Genomic DNA, 19,062 nt, shown 5'->3' on the forward strand with positions numbered 1-19,062 from the left:
GGTTACTCCCCTGTGTTCCCTGACGACTTCGGCAGGTGACTCACAGTTGTCCTCTCTACCTCTTCTCCACATCCTGGTGACTTCAGTATCCCTGGCAACAACCTGTGCCTATCCCACCGTGGTGCATTAGATGGGAGGGCGTGGGGGGGGTGGCGAGAGGCAAACAGCTCCAACAAACTAGCCGCACCCGTTGTTGTTCATCAGCTCAACTCCAGTGAACTTCACTTCCATTCCACCCTTCCATGGCTACTCACCACCCAGAATGCTCCATGGCAGAATCTTACATCCCAGCACCCCACGTTCTAGCCATAACCACAGCTCTTGGTCCCCTCTCTCACTTTCTCATTTCATCTCAATGTTTGCTTCAATTGATTCCCAGGCCCTAGTCCCAGTATTGCCCTTAGACCTGGGCAAGAGAGGCCCAGGGCAGGCCTCTGCGCCTCATAATTTAGAGGGCTCGACTCTAACTCTTCTCAGATTGTGCTTATTCCTATGGGGTGAGGAGCCTGGAGGGCCTAGGAACATGCCCACCAAAGCCCATGCCCACCCTCTCCATTTCTGGACCAAACTCTGGATACAGAAGATCTCAGTCTTCCCTGTTGCAGCGTCCTGAGCCTGCTTCTGGGGCTGCATGGACTTCTTCCCCAGAGCCTTTTCTCCTGAGCATGGATTGAACTGCCAGGGACACATCCCTTAAGCCCATGGGTGGTCAAGGAGCCCATGTGTGTGGTGGGGGAGGGTGCTTAGATATGTGGGCTGGCTGTACCTTTCACACTGGGACAGTCTGGGACAGGAAGAGAAGGGATGTGTATCTAGGGCTGGCTCTCCCATGTGACCTCATCTGGTACAGACAGGAGTAGGACTGAGTCCTCATAAAGGAACCTTCAAATTTGGTCTGGCTAGATTTCAGGACTGCTGTGGACCCCCAAGTAAGTCCTGTTCCCCCCCAGCCCCCTCTGACCAGGGGTGTCTTTAGCAGTTATCCTGCACCGCTAACCCTGTGTGTGCTGGATGTGTGTATGTGTGGGGCAGACAGTTTGTCTCTTTAGTTCATAGGTCTTCAGATCAAGAGGAATTGTACTGGAGTTGCTGCATTTAAGGAACTACTCCTGACATGCCACTTGCTGATGCTATAAAGGCTGGAGGTTTTGGGAGGGAGTTAGTGTATTTTCTGTGTAGGAGAAATATAAATAATGTGACCAGAGCATCGCCTGTGGTGATTTACGAGTAAAATATACCCACAAATTCTTTGACACTCCTTTCAAAGGTGGAGCCTAATTCCTCTCCCCTGGAGTGTGGGCTGGTCTTAGTATCTCACTCCTAACAAACAGAATAAGGCAGAAATGACAGTGTGATTTCTAAGGCTGGAACGTGAGACATTGTGGCTTCAGTCTCTCTCTCTGATCACCTGGTCTGCGAGAGGCCGGCTGCCATGTCATGAAGACCCTCAAGCAGCTCTATGGAGAGGTCCTGTGGGGAGGAACTGAGCTTCTAGCCTAGAGCCACATGAGGAAGCCGTCTTGGGAGCGGATCCTTGCGCACAGCCAACCCTTCAGAAGACTACAGCCCCAGGGAGGCCCTGAGCCAGAACCTCCCAGCTAAGCCATTCCCTAAGTTTTGACCCACAGAAACGGTCAGATAATAAAGCATTTGTTGTTTTAAGCTATTGAGTAATAGTAATTGATACTCTGTATTAATAAACTAATGAATACTTTACCTCAGTTGACTGCTTCTCAGGATGTGACACTGTTTGTTGATCACTCCCTCCTCTATCCAGGGCTCTCCCCTTGGCTTCCAGGAAAGTACTCCCTCCCGAGTTTTCTTTTAGCCTCCTGGACAGTCTGCCAATTTTTTTCATTAGCTCCTCTGCTGCTTGCCCTTGAAACATGAATGCTTCTAAGGCTTCTACTATTTATTTTCCTTCCCCATCTCTCATTGACTTTCATCACGCCCATGTTTAATCATAATTAAAACTAAAGTTTTCATGCCAGTGTCTCCCACCCAGACCTTTCCCCAAGGCTTCATAACTGCCTATGGGACAACTCTATTTAGATGTGGCCCCGGGCTCCTCATTCTTATCTGAAAGTGATTCATCGACTTCACTCTGGCACCTGTCCCTCCTCCTGTAGCCCTTTCCACACCCAGTGGGATCTTTGTCCTCCTAGTTCCTCAAGTTAGAAATGTTGTTCCTAGTCACCCTGGACACCTCCTCACTTGCTACTTTCAGGACCTTCAGCATTTGACTCCTGTCAACATCTTTAATCGCTCAACGTTTTCTATACATTTTTCCAGCTCTACTTAATTACTTGTGGTTTCCAAATGATTCTTGCCACTTCAAACCCCAGTATGGCTTTGCACATGACTCTTTCTAGAATTTTGCTTTTCCATCCTTGGCCTAATGGCTTTTTCATTTTGATAAGTCCTACTTTCAAACTTTAGTGCACATGTTTTCTCAGTCTGACTGTGCCCACAATTTTCTGTGCTTACATTGAGCATTGTACTTGCAGCCCCTGAATTCCCGTCCTTTGTTGTGGGACAATCCTCCTTGGTGTTTCTACAGGTCTTGGAACAGGTTTGACCTCAAACTATCTTTACAAGGATGTTTGCTACCAAACATCCTTAGGACCTAGAGGTAGTGTCTCCCTTTAGAAGGCAGAGGGCAGATTTTATTTCCTGAGAAGTATACTATGGTCTCTCTTTGGGCAAAAGATGGACAGGTTTGTTAGCAGCTCCTTATAAGACAGGGAGTTGCCTAAACTCAGGATTCCTTATCTGTGACACAAACACATGGTGTGCACAGCTTCTACCCAGGGTGGTCTCCATCATCCTTGTGGAACACACAGGGCAAGGAGAGCTGTTTGTACACGAAGTATTGCTCTCTGCTGTGCCCCAAGTAATAAAGTCCTTTGTTTCTCACCTTCGAGTTTCATGTCTTCTGCCAGAATCTGTGAACCTATGAAACCACAGCACGCTAACTTGCTAGCTTGCAAGTTGGGTAAAATCGTGGACACCTCACAGTTCTTAACACTTCTTCTGCACACACTTGACTCTAAGTGCCTTGAGAGCAGGAGCTGCATCTGAATGGGCTCTGCTACCCCTGTGGGTGACACAAGGGATCTAAAGGGCTTTGGATGCAAGTACTCATATATTTACTGAATCCAACTTTGAAATAAATTGCTATGATTCTTCTGGTTATTAGATATTGTGTACATTCCTTGGATTCGTACTGGGTGAAGCCTCAGATCAGTGTTCTGTGGCAAAGTGAAATTCTCTGGGGATTGAAAATGCTACAGATCCAGGAGTCCCCACTGTCGATGTAAGAACATCCAAACCTGTATTTTTATTTGTTTATTTAGGTGAAAACTGATGACAATTTCCAGGAAGCAAGATCTCAAATGGTCTGCAGAATAACAGTTTTGCATTTATTTTATGCATTTGAAATTAAGGATGGAATTTAAAGATTACATGAAGGTGAGAGGAAGCAAGGTGGTGATTGAACTACAGGACAGTTAACAAGATGTGCTCTCTTGAGGTTGGTTACTTCTCTTGAGGGTTATTACTTCTGGCATTTCAAAGGTGTGTTAACCTAGATGCACAAGAACAATGGACAGGACTTGCTGAAGGCAAAGATAATTCTTTTACCAGGGAAGTTATATGCCTGGAATGTGATTACCTACCAGGACCTGCCCAGTTAGGAATTTATGATCAGATCCCTCTGTGAGGTTACTTTCATTTATAACCCCTTTTTGTCCACACCGCTTATCCACAGGGGATATGTTCCAAGACCCCCCACTCGATGCCTGAAATTGCAGGTAGTACTGAACCCTAAATATTCTGTTTTTTTCCTATACATACATATACTTTACAGCTTCTCTTTGGCGTATCCGAGTCGCCAGCCTCACGACTCTTGTGCTTTGGGGCCATTATTAAGTAATATATGATTACTTGAATACAAGCACTGCTATACAGTGACAGTGGATCTGATAACCAAGATGGCTAGAAGGACAAAGGGCTGATTCACATGCAGGGTGGGAGGGAATGAGACAGGGAGCAAGATTTCATCACTCAGAACAGCACACAGTTTAAAACTTATGAATGTTTATTTCTGGGATTTTCCATTTAATATTTTTGGACTGCAGTTGAGCACAGATAACTGAAACCAAGAAAACCAAAACCATGGATGGAGGGGGGACTACTGTAGTTCACAATGTGAATAAGTCCTACTGCAGGTACTGGAGGTGACTGAGCAAAGACGAGGTTTTCCTGGGAGGTGGTGTGTCATGCTGCCATTGGGATGGGATGTCAGTTTCTGCCACCAGCCTCACAATAGCATCAAACGTAGCCAGAGCAGACAGGCTCCCAGTGGAGCTAGGCCGATTTCAGACCAACCTGTTTGAAACTGAATGATGGAATTAATTTTCTGGCTCCTGAACTCTTAGGAGCAAAGGCTCTCTCTATTCTTCTTATAACCCTTTACATGCACAGCCAACCCCTACCATGACCAGGCAAGATTGCTGTCTGGGTTTGCTCATGGAAGGTAAATCCACCATGGCAGCTGTAATCTGGGCTTGGATTGTGGAAGTCTATCTTGCTACTATACTTTTCCTGGTTTAGGAGGAGGGTGGAACCTTGGCTTTTAGAATCAGAGAAAATCGGGGAAAAAAGCTTTCCTAGTCTATGGCTGAATGGCTATTAAAGACCACTTCATCTCATTTAAACGTCATTTTATAGACGAGGAAACAAACGGGGTAGAGGGGGTAAATTGCTGAGACTGGCGATTGATTCTGGAGCCTCAATTGACCCCATTTCTATCTCATTAGACGGCGCCTTTTTTCTTGTTCCCTTGGCTCCCTCACTGTCCTGCACACCCAGGGAGCTTGAGGACAGCGTTCTCATGCCTGGTCAGCATGATTCCTAAATTTTCTAGCAGGCTTGCCTCATCAACATAGCTACGGTTCAGTGCATGTGTAAAGCAGTCCCACCCCTAAGCCGGGTGGAGGCGGCAGAAGAGGAAGCCTCAGGCGAGAGCAAGGAAAAGGGGCGGGGCACCCCGAGACGTGCACCAGTATGTTCAGGGCGGGGCAGCCCCAGAGAGCCGTGCAGCACAGCAACTACACCGCCGTAGGAAGCGGAGGGGGGTGGGAGGCGGCGGATGGCTGGCCGTAGTGCCCCTGTGCTCGCTCCTTTATCCGACTCTAAAGAGACTGTTTCAGACGCACACGCTGCACTTGCTCAGGGAAAACGGCATGAAGCTTAGCTGACTCCTCTCAGACGCCCTATACCACGGATTGTGTGCGGGGTTTGGGAACAGCCAGGAAAGGGAACTGGGGAGAGCTACGTGACCTCCGGCGTGTGCTGCCGCGCCCAGTAGTGCCGGGTCCCGCGCGGGCACGCGCCTCGCGCCCCGCCCCGCCCGTGACGAGCGCGCGTGGAGCCTCCGCCCCATCCCCCGCCCTCGCGGTCCCCTCCGTGTAGCATCCGCCGTTCCCCGCCCCCTGGCCGCGGGGGCTGCCCTCGTAGCTGCCTGACCAGAGGGCCGGCAGCTTCTGCCTTTCTGGCTCCAGCCGACGGACCGAGGCGGCCCACCCTGGGGACAGGGGTTTCCTCGGTCCCCGTGGCCGTTCCGGAGCAGGTTGGAGTGGGCAGCTGGCGGCCCTGCGGGGACAGGCGCGGTGGACAGCCCCGGGGACAGCGGCGGGGTCCTGGAGGGGGGAGGACAGGGTTGCGGCGGGCGGAACGGTGTCTCCTTCACTTCGCCCTCCAGCCTCGGCAGCTGCAGCCCGACCCACAGCGAGCCGAGCGGCCTTAGCTGCGAGCGGAACGGCGGCGGCGGCCCCTCTCAGGAGAACACTAGGTACCGCCGCGCCCGTCTCGCTCCGACCTGGGGACCTAGGCCTCGGCCGTCCAACAGGAGGCCTGAGCCCGACTCGGGGTCGGCCCTGGCTCCCTAAGATGGCCGCGCTGCCCCGCGGCCCCTCGCCCATTTCTGTCTGAGACCTTCTTATGGCCCCTTGACCCGCTTCTTACTCTCGCTGACCGCACTTCTTGTCCCTTCCGCAGGTCACCCATTTCCGCGGCCTCGCCATGGCGACTCACGGACAGAGCTGCGCGCGGCGTAAGTATGGAGCAGGCATCTCTGCGGGATGGGGCGGTGTTGTCCGGGGAGTCGAAGCCGGTCCACCAGAAAACCGCAACTTATTTCCCCCCATGTCTCCGAGGACTTGGAAATTGGTCCTTTTCGGTAGACACTCCACCGTCTTGACCCCCTGGCTCTGCGGAGGAGGGGCTGGGCTGCTGGATATTGGATGGAGGGACTAGGCCGGGAAAGTTGGTCTGTGGCCGCATTCACCTTTAGCTTTTGGACATGTGTGAGGAACTCAAAAGCAAAAAGTTACTAATTGTTGGGTTCGGTCTTTGGAGGATTGGATTAGACTCTCTTTTGAGGAAGTAGTAAACCCCCTTGTACTAGCGCAAGGTCATTACACGTGCTCCTAAGGGCGTGGACTCACTTTGTAGAATGAATGAGCTGGTGTGTTAGGAGCTTAGATTGCTTGCCTTTAAACAGCACGGTATTGACTAAGGACTTGAGTATCATGTTAATATGTTTAAAGTGCCATTTGATATTTAGTTGATGTAGGCACTTGAGTGAAACATAGATGGCTGTGTTATTTCTATGTTCCAATATTTAAATTCCCAAAGTATTAATTAGATACTATTCTCTTCCCACTCCAGAATGTTGGTTTTGACCTCAGTGAGGATATTAAAGGATAAATTGGGGGAGAGGGGCTTTTCTTAGGTTTTGATTTTTATCTCATTTGGTTAAATCTCGTTCCAGTGATTTTGGCAGATACATCTAGATAGATGTGTATGTGTTTGACTTTTTTGGTACTAGTCCAATCCTAATAGGTGAGGCTATAGGCACTGTGTAAATTTAGGAATAGAAGTCTGTTTTTCAATTTTGGAAGGAATTTCCCCAGTTTGTGTAGCCACTTATTGTGGTTACGTATTTTAGAAACAAGACTTCGTTGGTATCTGTTTCATGGATTGTTAGAGTACAGTTTTATTGTAGCTTCTGGTGGTATCAAAACACATCTCCAACAAGTTGGACTGCTTGAATTTAAAGAGAGCAGTAGGTCATAATCTAGTTCTTGGACAGAAAGTGGGAGAACAGGAAACATTAACATTGGAATGTTTCTTTCTACCAGCAATGTGTATTCCTCCATCATATGCTGACCTTGGCAAAGCTGCCAGAGATATTTTCAACAAAGGATTTGGTAAGAACTTCTCTTTTTAAACTTTAGATCAGAAGTGAAAATATGTATTTGGATTGCTTAAGGAAATTAAGTTAATAATTTCTTCAAATTGTAAATATCTTGTTGCATTAATTCTTTTATCAGATACATTTTAGATAAAATGTCTATTAAAATAGTTCTGTAACAGTTCACATCCCCCTCCACCTCAATTTCCTCCAATTTTTTCAAACTGTAGTTCAAGGATTTTATCTTTAAGAAAAAAGCAGCTGTGCTTTCATTTCCTTCAGTTGTAGTTTAGACCTTGATTAACTAGAACTATTCCTATGATTATGTATGTATATTTTACTTTTGTGGTGGTGACTCCTAACAGATTATGGGCTTTTCAAGTGAACTTGGGTTTTCTTCTTGAATATTTTGGTCCACCCCCTTCCACTTTAGATTAGTCCTCCAGTTATTTAGATTATTAATCCAAAGGGGAGATAGGAACCTTTGGGATAAATGTTCTAAATGACTATTACTATTGGCTATTCTGAGATTTAAGCTGAATTAGTTCTCCAATCTGATGTTTAGGTTTTAAAGTTGTTTGAAAGCTTTTTTTTTGTGGGGGGTGCCAAATAATACACCAAAACACTAGGCAAAACTGCATAGAGATGTTCTGTCCATTACATGTCAGTTTACATAGGATAATTAAAATTTTTTCATTTAACTATTGTGTATCAACATTTTTATCCTCCCCCCCCAAAAAAGGGGGAAACCTTGGGGTTTTTTCTTTTTTTTTAACGTATAGTCTACTACTGGTATGCATTTTTGTACAAAAGAATCATTTTGTTATCATTTGCTCTCCACTTTAAGGTTTTGGGTTGGTGAAACTGGATGTGAAAACAAAGTCATGCAGTGGTGTGGTGAGTATTAGCTATCTAATAAGTTCTGATGAGCCTTTATGTAATTTTCTACCCATAAAATAGTCATAACTGAAAGATGTCTACCCAATTTATCTTAAGAGACAGAAGTTAATTTTATTTTAAGGGATTTGCGTGTAACTTGATTTGTTTTGGCTTTGGTCGTTTTTTCATGTTGTCTTTTGCCATATTCCTTACTGTGTATGCACAAGTAACTCAGGAAGGACACTGGTCATGTGAGACTGTTTATTCAGTAAGATTACAGGCTTGAAGGCAGAGAACCTGTTACACTTTTTCATAACCCTTTCTTTCAACGCCTATTAAAAGCATTAAGAGTTCTGGGCATAAAAATATTCAGTAACTCTTAATTTGAGTGTACTAATCGTTTGTATAATGGTTATATTCTAGCAGCCCTTCTTGGGGAAGATTTCCCCATGTATTTTGTGAATTTACAGAATCCTGACTTGAGTATTTTTAAAGAGGTTAATATTTTGGTATTTGGTGTCTTGATTCCTCCTCACAAACTCCTCCCTTGAAGGGAGTAAAGTAAAACTTAGTTTTGTATAATTTTTTCCTCTAAAATGTTTGTTTTGAGATTGTTATGGTGATGGGTATAGTGTGTGCATATTGAATGTTATTAGTTATTTTGATAAATTCTTGCTGTAGTTGATTCCCTTAGTGCGTGTAACTGGTATTAAAATTAATTATGTTATAGTTTTTAACGCTTAGACTTGGATTTCTGGGGTTTTACGTTTGTCCTGAGTGTCATTTGGTTTATTTGATCTGAAAGGACGCCTGATTGTTCAGGTGGTTGAGTGACTCATTTGCTTAATGTAACAGGTTTCAGAGTATTGTATTATATTATTTTTTGTATTTCTGCTTATAACCTACTGAGGCACCTTATAAACACTTGCTGTGTATTTGTTGAAACACAAAAGGCCTTCTAAAAACAAAAGTAAAAGCCTCAATCCTTTGTTTAAAAAACCTATTTGCTGGTTGGAGAGAGAAAATAAATTTTAAACTGGGGAAAATTAGAGAAATATATCTAATACTAGGTTGTTTGATAAATCAAAATCGTTGGAAATGAAGGGCTTATTGTGGACAGGGTTAAGGAAACTTTTATGAAATTAGGTTTAAGATCATGGATGTATAGGAAGTGGGTTAGATGCAGTATATTTTTGTTTCCATTTAATGTATGTAATTCAACAAGCATCGTACTGATGTTGTAATATGTATCTGGCCCCAAATAAGTCTCATTAATGGCTGGCTGTATTCTCATGTGAACTGCAGAGATATCCAGTCAACCCCAGAACATAGAAGCCTAAAATCTGCTGATGGAGCGAAGGGTGTAACTCCACCAGTGGTGTTATCTGGCCCAATTTTGGTCCCACAGTGTGACCATCTTGGTTTTGTGTCTTGAGGATTCTTTGGCTGGCTGTCAATCTGTGGGTCGATGGATGGCAGTGGGTGGGGCCTCAAGAATCATTAGTCAGTGTCACTCAGGAGTTAAAATAGCTACTCAGACACATTCCCCATTGGAACTACCTGCTAGAAGAACATGCTCGGTATGTATTGTTTTAATAATGCCTGCCTTTTGTGTAGAGCGCGTGAATATGTGCAAAGCTTTCACAGTGTCAGTCCAGTTTAATCCTCTAGAGATAGGTTTTGTTATTATAATCAAAGAAACTGAGTCCCAGAAAAGTTAAATGTCTTCCTTTGTGTTACTCATTCAGTAAACTACAGAAATGGACGCCAGAACTCATAATTTTTTTTCTAGTGTTCTTTCTTAACATAATCCAGTGTTCTTTTTTAGTATGGACTTTGAGTATCAAGCTTTGACTTGAAATTCCTGTTAATGAAAGCATTTAATTTCAAGCAATTGTGGATAAGACCTAAGGATTTGAGTCTATTTCACTGCAGAGCAGTAGTTACACAAATGTTCTATTTTCTAAGTGAAGGGTGGTTGGCCTTTTATCCTATTGCACAGTTTTTGATGTTTCCTCACTATGCAGGTATTCATTTCAGATTGAATAGTTCAGATTGGCTGTCTTCTTTAGACTTGGCTTTCCAGTGGCCAAAGGGTATAACCATTATTAGCAGACAAATTGTGAGTCAGAACCCTCACAGGGCTTTTTAATATTTTATCTTGGAAGATTTTAGTTGCCTGCCTGAATATATACTGAGCTCTGAAAGATTATTAGATTTCTGGATTATCTGTAGCAGATTTTAAATTTCAGATTTGCCCTCCTCCGTGTTATGGCTTCCTTTTCAAGTGGTGTGCAGTTAGGGATTGGCAAGTTATTTATATTTGCTACAAATATAAGATTATATAATGCAGTTCAAATTGATCCCTGTATGAGATTGTTTTTTCCCATCAATATCATTATTGTGCATAGTTTATATTATGCATGATATAAACCAGTTGTAGACTAAGTCTATAATTCCCTCCCCCTACTTTTTTTTCTTTTTTTTTTTTAAGGCGGGCACAGCTCTCAGTGGCCCGTGCGAGGGTCAAACCAGCAACCTCAGTGTTAGTATTAGCACCACACTGTAACCAACTGAGCTAACTGGCCACCCCACTTTTCTTTTATTTTTTTTAATGAAAATGTGAAAGATGGTTGGAAAGGCATGAAACCTGGTGAAAACTCTTTTTTATCTCAGAGAAACAGAATATTGGGATTACCTACTGTTTTTCCCTGAAAATAAGACCTAGACGGACTATCAGCTCTAATGCGTCTTTTGGAGCAAAAATTAATATAAGACCCCATATTGTATATTATATTATATTATATTATATTATATTATATTATATTATATTATATTATATTATATTAATTATATTATATTATACCTGGTCTTATATGAGACACGGTCTTACATTAAAATGAGACCGGGTCTTATATTAATTTTTGCTCCAAAAGATGCATTAGAGCTGATTGTCCGGCTAGCTCTTATGTTCAGGGAAACACGGTAAGAATTTAGAAAAACAGTTACTTGTTCGTAGCATGAATTCCTATAGTGGGGTACTTTCAGAAAACATTTCATAATAAATAAGAAATGATGGGATTATAATAAACTCTGATTTTAATGATGGGATCTGTGATTATCCATAGTGACTTATTTACTGTTTTTTTTTCAGTATCAGATAGATTGAATGCAATGTCAAAACATTCAATCCTTTTTTTTCCCCATTGATTTTGAATCCCAAATAAAATCACCTTAGAAGTTTCCTTGAAAGGTGTACAGTTTGTTTTTCACTTGAGAATTAGACACACATTAACTTGTGATTGGTTGGACATGTCAGCTGTAAGGTAGCAGTTAGTAACTTAACAGGCTAATTTGTTACTTTTGTATATTATACACTGTAGCAAAGGATAGGAATATTTGGCAAGCTATAAAAAAGGATTAGTGAAGTTACTGTTTCAAGGGGTTTTCTTTTTTGTTTGTGTAAGTTAGGCAGTGGATTCTTTATTGCTTACGAGAAAGTTCATGAAGTTATTTATTGTCTTATTAGGAATTCTCAACATCTGGTTCATCAAATACAGACACTGGTAAAGTTACTGGGACCTTGGAGACCAAATATAAATGGTGTGAGTATGGTCTGACTTTCACAGAGAAATGGAACACTGATAACACTCTGGGAACAGAAATCGCAATTGAAGACCAGGTAACATTTTGAAAATGTGCTTTAGTATTATTTACTTTTGTATTTCAAAAAAGAAATACAGCTGAAAACAGATTTTTTTTTTCTTTCAAAATAGATTTGTCAAGGTTTGAAACTGACATTTGATACTACCTTTTCACCAAACACAGGGTAAGCATGGTCATTTTTATCTGCTTTAAATGGAAAAGCAGTCCCCTTCTGTATATTTAGGAAAGATGCATATTTACTGTTGGATAGCTTACCCAGCTGCCTTGTGGCGAATTTCTCTTTGTCCCTTTCGCGTGTGAACTCTGTGGTCGCTATCACTGGCTTGCCTCTTGTCATTGTGGCACTAACTTGGGTAATGAACATGTTTTGAATATGCTTTTGTGATCAATGGCCAGTTCTGCAACGCAGCCTTCCTGTGTTGGTGGCGTCCAGTTACCCCGTGTACCCTTGTCTTCTAGTTCCTGAGCTATATATTTTTACCTCTTATGATTGATTACCCTGCTACTTCTTTTGCTCCAGTCATACTACAGTTCATTTAAGTCTGTTTAGTGCCCTCTGCATGCAAATCTTTCCCACTGGCATCAATTTTAAGTCAGTTTGTTCTTTTTCCAGAAAGAAAAGTGGTAAAATCAAGTCTTCTTACAAGAGGGAGTGTATAAACCTTGGTTGTGATGTTGACTTTGATTTTGCTGGACCTGCAATCCATGGTTCAGCTGTCTTTGGTTATGAGGGCTGGCTTGCTGGGTACCAGATGACCTTTGACAGTGCCAAATCAAAGCTGACCAGGAATAACTTTGCAGTGGGCTACAGGACTGGAGACTTCCAGCTACACACTAATGTGTAAGTATTTCTGTGGTGGGGTGTTATGGTGCAGGACCTCAGATGACATTGATGTCTCTTGTCATTTCCTATTAATCTGGGTTGAACCTAAAGGATTTCTCTTAACCTAAAAAGATCATCTTTGGGCATTTCTAGGGTAGCCCTCAAAAGTGTATAGTTAAAAAGTTAGTCTGACTTTTGGCGCTGAGAGTAAATGTTCATTTCATACAAGGCTTGATGTGCTTTGTATTTTCAGAAGAGTCTAAGACAGTGCCAGACTCTACCCGTGCATTCATTTGACTTAATTGTAATGTGTGAAGTGCTGATTTGATAGGATTGCCTAAAATGTTTGGTGTTTTTACCTAACCCAACTTAGATATATATGTTGAAAAGACTTAAAAAGAATTTTTTTCCTTATGTAAAAAATAATGCATTGGTAAATAATTGAAGTACAAAGAAGAAAAACAATTTCCCATAATCCCACCACCTAGGTATATAATCTTTATTAATTGTTAAAGTTTTGGTGTTTTACCTTTTTATATGTGTATATACATAAAATACATAGAAATATCTGGAAAGGCTGTTTTATAAGCCTTTTTTCCCATACCTAGTACCTTGTGATCGTTTTCCTATAGCATTATGTGTTCTGCAGCATGAGTTAGTGGCTGTGTGCTATTTCCACTGGATGGATATACCATGATTTATTTGACCAGTCCTTGTTTGTGGACATAGGTTGGGAAAAGACCTTTTAAAACAAAAGTTTTCAGTGGAACACTAGAGATGCATGTGAGCAATTGCTTTTATTTAAATATAATGCTACAATATCAGCTTAGTGCCTTAAATATATTTCAGTCTTCTAGATTTGCTAATTTAAAATATCTTACAGCAATGATGGAACAGAATTTGGAGGATCAATTTATCAGAAAGTATGTGAAGATCTTGACACTTCAGTAAACCTTGCCTGGACATCAGGTACCAACTGCACTCGTTTCGGCATTGCAGCTAAATATCAGTTGGATCCCACTGCTTCCATTTCTGTGAGTACTACTCTGGGCTTAGAATAGATGAATGGGGTTTGGGCTTGTGGGAATTAATCTTCAGGTATGTTCAATTGTGTTGAGAATTTGGACTGTGGTTCATATTGTCCCCAGTTCACACACAGATTGGAATTGGAACTTTGAATACTGTTTTGCTGTGGAGACAGTATTAGAAGTTTGATATCCAGGCCACAGGAGTTTTTTTTAACCTAAAAAGTGTGCATAGATGCTAACCCTGAGCTCAAGCTTGTCTAAGCCCAGGGGAGCCGGTGTTTTGGGTCCTGGGCAGTTCTCATTCCTGTTGGGGAGTAAGTACTTCAGTTGTTACTTTGATTTTTTATGGTTTGTAAAATATCTTCGGATTTGATCTCAGTGCTCAGTGGTATGCATGCCATTTTGCAGGTGAGGAAACCAAAGCTTGGAGAGGACGGACTTAACACCACGGCTAGGGAGAGAGGGTAGGGGGAGTAGAGCCGGGACTAGCCTGCATATCTTTTGATTTCCCTCCCATGTAGGGTGACCAGCTAGCTCATCCTGCTTTGCCTGGGCCTGTCCCAGCTTTAGCGCTGAAATCCTGCATCCCCAGGACGTGCCTCCCATCCTGCACTACCAGCTGGGTCAGATGGCCACCGTAGGCCAATCCATAGGCTCGCTCTGCTGTTTCTTCCTTCTGTCACAGTGGATTAGGGTACGAGGAGGTGCAGTGTCTCAGGGTGTAGAGGGACTGGCTCCAATTTCAGGCAGATCAGCAGCTGTTGCTTGTGTCAGTTGTTTGCAGGTCAGGGACTGTCTGTACTGTATGTACTGGGAATGACAGAAGTTAAATCTTTTGGGAGAATTATTTGTTGCATAAAGGAACATTCATTCTGAGGACAGTGGTTTGATAATTTAGGCAAAGTTTTGGCCCGTTCTTGTTTCATTTTAACACAGTTGTAATCAGGATGAGCAGCCCCCGGAATGCTTCTCCCACTGGCAGGGCAGTTACTCATCGGTTTTCCCTTCTGTGTCTAACCACATGCCGCAGTAAAACCTCAGCGTCCCATGCACACGGCTGTCTGGTAGCTGCTTTGCTCCGCCTCATGTGTTTGTGGCCATCTCGGGTGCAATGCCCGCAGAAGGGGCCACTCTTACTGTCTAAAGTGGGTGGGAGCTTAGGACCTGTGTGTCTTCGAGCGACTACTGGGGACCCCTTGGAAATGTCCCCAGCACTTCCCACCTGAGGAGTGCTGCTGTTGCCCTGATCGGATCTCCCCAAGCAGTGCTTCCTGCCCCATCACAGCTTCATGGTCGGCTCCTAGTCTAGAATGGTGGGAATTTGCGTCCAGTTTTCTGAGGATCTTAATTTGTTGGGCACACGATGGTCACTGGTGGGGCATTTCTTCCTGAGACAATGAACTCACATGGTCACTGGTGGCTCATGAGGTGGCTGTAGCTCCAAGTGACTAGAAGTGTTGTTTACATGACTTTTGCCTGTACAGCTACATCATTTCTCTTTTGGATTGGGCTGGGTTGTTTTGGTTTTTTTTTTAAGGATTTTTAAAAAAAATTTTATTGGGGAATATTGGGGAACAGTGTGTTTCTCTATGGCCAAGTCATTGTCCTTCAATCTAGTTGTGGAGGGCGCAGCTCAACTCCAAGTCCAGTTGCCGTTTTCAATTTTTAGTTGTAGGGAGCGCAGCCCACCGTCTCACGTGGGAATTGAACCGGCAACCTTGTTGTTGCGAGCTCACACTCTAACCAACTGAGCCATCCGACCGCCCCTGGATTAGGCTGTTTTGATGTTACACGTTATAAGAGGGTGTAGACGTCAAGTCATTTCCAAATCTTTTATGATGCCAGAGGCTGTTTGTTTCCTTTTTACCGTAGCACTCAAAATGCTGCAGAGCAAAGAGCAGCCTAGGCCCTGGAGACTGGAACAGGGTGCTCCCATTTACGGCCGTAGGCCTGTGGGATGGCTTAATGTGGCAGTTCTAGGAGAGAATGGAGCTACTCCTCCCTTGTCTTGTTCTTCACGGCTCCGTTCAGCCCGTGAAGTTCTGTGACTAAATCCTAAAATAATAGAATTGTACAAGGAGGGCAGGCACCTGGATTGGTAACAATGCCCCATTGGAACGTCTTCTCAAGCACAGTCAGTTACGTACAGCCAACACCCAGGGGCATTCATAAGAGGTGTGAGAAAGTGAGGTAAAGGATTTTCAGTTGACCTTGTTCTTAGAGAAGGTGCTTGCCATTTGGAGATTTTCAACATTGATGATTTTGAGTCTTTAGGAAGACCCTTGAAAGTAGTAATGTGCATGTTAAAGTCATGGATTTAAACTTTACATCCCACACTTTAGGCGGGCGTGTGTGCCACAGAGCTAGTGAGCCTGGTGGACTTGCATTAGTCACATTTTGGCGTGGTTTTGTTGTGTTAGCTTAGACTCAAAAAGGACGATTTCTTGATGAGAGTCTGTAGGCTCTTGAGTGGTATGGACATTTTTGGGGTCTTGTGATACATCCCAGTAGACACATCAAGAGTATCGTGTCCTACTGATAATTTGACTTTAATGGATAAGAATTAAGGAGTACCTGGTTTTTGTTTGGCTGAATAAACATTACATTTTATTGTAATGTGAGTAAAGGCTGAACACTTCATAATTGCATGATAGGGAAATGTAGGGGCTTTGTCTCCTTTCAAAAATTTTTCTTACAGTTGTCTATGCATTTTATTTTAGGCAAAAGTCAACAACTCTAGTTTAATTGGAGTGGGCTACACTCAGACTCTGAGGCCTGGTAAGTATTCTCGATAAAGTAGGATTTTTCTGATACTGTTTTAAAAATTAATTTTCATTTCTTGGCTTATTTTGCAAACCTTTCAAGCATACAGAATTGACAGAAGAGTACAATGAACATGTTTACTTTTTGCCACAATTTTGTATCCCTGTTACCCCCCCCCCCCCCCCCCCGCTTGTCCCCGCTTTTTCTGATGGGTGTTTGGAAGGTGCAGCTATAATATCATGACACTTCTCTGAATGCTTAAGCATGTGTCCTCCTCAGAGTAAGAACATTTCTCCCGCTCTGCATAACCATAATACCGTTATCACACCTAAGGAAATGACAGTGACACAGTGTTGTTATTTAATATCCATTCTCTATTCACTTTCCTCACTTGTACCTGAAATGTCTCCTAGTAATTGTTATTTCTTTCATCAAAGTTCACTCATTGCTTTGGTTGTTGGTTGTTTGGTCTCTCTAATCTTACTTACTTGGTATTTTGAGCCTTGCTGTGTTTCCTAAAGCGGTATTTCTCAAGCTTCAGTGTGTGCATGAATCACCTGGGGATCTTGTTAAAATGTAGATTCTGATCCCCTAGGTCTGGGATCAGGGGTTCTGTCTCTCTAACAAGCTCTTAGATGATGCCCGTGTCCCTGGTTCTTGAACCATTTGGATAGCAGGGTTCTAAGGCACTTGGAACTTTTGCCTCCAAATAGAGATTTTCCCCCAGACTTTTGTATTTTGACTATTTTTAAACCTAAAGAATATTACCATGAACACCCACATGCTCTTCTCACACTCACCAATTACTAACATTTACCACCTTTGTTTTATCTCTCCATGTCTACATACATAATCTTTTTTCTTTTTTTCACATGCCCTTATGAATTATTTAAATGTATGTTTTCCAGAGATGTAGACACATCAGCCCTAGCGTGCATATGCCAAGAGTAAGACATAGTTCTTTGTAACTACAATACCATTGTCACAGCTAAGAAAATCAACATTAATTTATTATAATAATACCTAATATGTACTGTAGTCTGTTGATTTCTCCACTTGTCCACAAAATGTTTCTTATTGTAGTTTTTCCTTTCCGGGATTCAGTTATGATTGTTTTAGTCTTTTTCAGTCTGGATAGTATATTGAACATTATTGTATTTTCGAGAGCACTTTGAGCTTTATTATTACCGTTTTCGTGCTCTGACTTGGGATGGTGCCAACTGAATTCTGTCTGGTATCTCAGATACTCCCAGGGACCCTCTGGTGGCTGGAACTAATAGGTCATCTGGCTGGCTTAGGAAAAGTGACAGGCAGAGGCAGACTCGGGGCGATTATTAAAGAAGACTACAGACTCCTGAGATTTTTCACAAACATCATGATTGTCTGTTTTTGTTTACAGGTGTGAAGCTTACACTGTCTGCTCTGGTAGATGGGAAGAGCATCAATGCTGGAGGCCACAAACTTGGGCTTGCCTTGGAGTTGGAGGCTTAATTAATCCAGCTGAAAGAAACCTCTGGGAATGGGTATCAGAAGATTAAGATTTGGCCTTAATATATTTCCAGTGTGACCAGCAAGCTTTTATCCCCCAAGAAGGTGATCAAAACAAAGGATGATCTAAACAAGAGCTGTATTTTAAATATTTAGACAGTTACTTGTTAGCTGGTTTCTAGTTGAATTGGTTATCTAACTAGTTACCATTGCTGCAGTCATGCAGTAACCTATACATTATTTAAATGTATTTAACTGTTAAATGCGCTCCCCACCAATAATGAAATAGACCTTTATGAAAACTGTGCAGTTGTGTGCATGTTTGTTTTTATGTTCCTTTTAACATTGAATATTGCCATTGAATGGAATGAATCAGTGGATTTAAAATGAGGTTAAAAAACTTTTTGTTAAATTCTACCATTAGAATCACTTTGGTATCCTAAAACATTACAAATTACGAATAAAATAAGTATACATAATTAATGATGCCAAGTATTTGCGGAGTTAAAAATTTGCTAGCTAAGGTCACATCTCCCCGGTACCTAGCTAATACTTAATTTTTCCAGTGAGCATTTTGCCCTGTATCAAAATCTATGCCACAAAGTCCTCTGTGTCTCTAGAGTAACTCCATGAGCTTTTTAGACCATAATAAGAGGATACATGCCTTTACATCTTCACTTTGTAAGTTTGTGCAAAATTACACTGGAATATTGTTAACCCCAGGAAAGGTTGGACAGTAAGTGATGACAGTGAAGGGATGGTGCTGAAAAGTTATTTATAAACCATACTCCTGCAAGCTCTTGCTACAGAAAATGAACTAGGCCCTAGTTAGGTGGAATGGGACTAGGTGTAGGGAACTGGAGTACGATGTAGACAGTACCGTGTATCCCCAAAAATAAGACTGGGTCTTACATAAATTTTTGCTCCAAAAGATGCATTAGGGTTTATGTTCAGGGGATGTCATGCTGAAAAATTCTGCTAGGGCTTATTTTCCAGTTAGGTCTGATTTTCGGGGAAACGTGGTATCAGTAACCAGAGGGACTGTGAGAGGGGAGTACACAGTCCCAGTGAGCGGTCCTTTCTCCCAGGCACACACCGGCTGCAAAGCTTGGGCCTAAGTTTGAGACCATAGGCAACGCCTTCAGGCTATGTGGCCT

General features: G+C 42.7%; 1 protein-coding gene across 1 annotated transcript; it reads left to right on the top strand.

Annotated features, from left to right (window-relative positions):
• The first annotated feature begins 5,697 nt into the window (after positions 1-5,697).
• Positions 5,698-18,210, top strand: VDAC2 (voltage dependent anion channel 2). Its single transcript, XM_019745979.3, has 10 exons — positions 5,698-5,854; positions 6,061-6,115; positions 7,206-7,274; positions 8,106-8,155; positions 11,667-11,819; positions 11,914-11,966; positions 12,417-12,644; positions 13,510-13,660; positions 16,375-16,432; positions 17,817-18,210. The coding sequence occupies exons 2-10, from the start codon at positions 6,085-6,087 to the stop codon at positions 17,906-17,908; spliced, it is 885 nt and encodes a 294-aa protein (XP_019601538.1). The 5' UTR covers positions 5,698-5,854; positions 6,061-6,084; the 3' UTR covers positions 17,909-18,210.
• The last annotated feature ends 852 nt before the right edge of the window (positions 18,211-19,062 follow it).

This window comes from Rhinolophus sinicus, chromosome 15 (genome assembly GCF_057876585.1).
Source record: "Rhinolophus sinicus isolate RSI-liver-muscle chromosome 15, RSI-T2T, whole genome shotgun sequence".
NCBI lineage: Eukaryota > Metazoa > Chordata > Mammalia > Chiroptera > Rhinolophidae > Rhinolophus > Rhinolophus sinicus.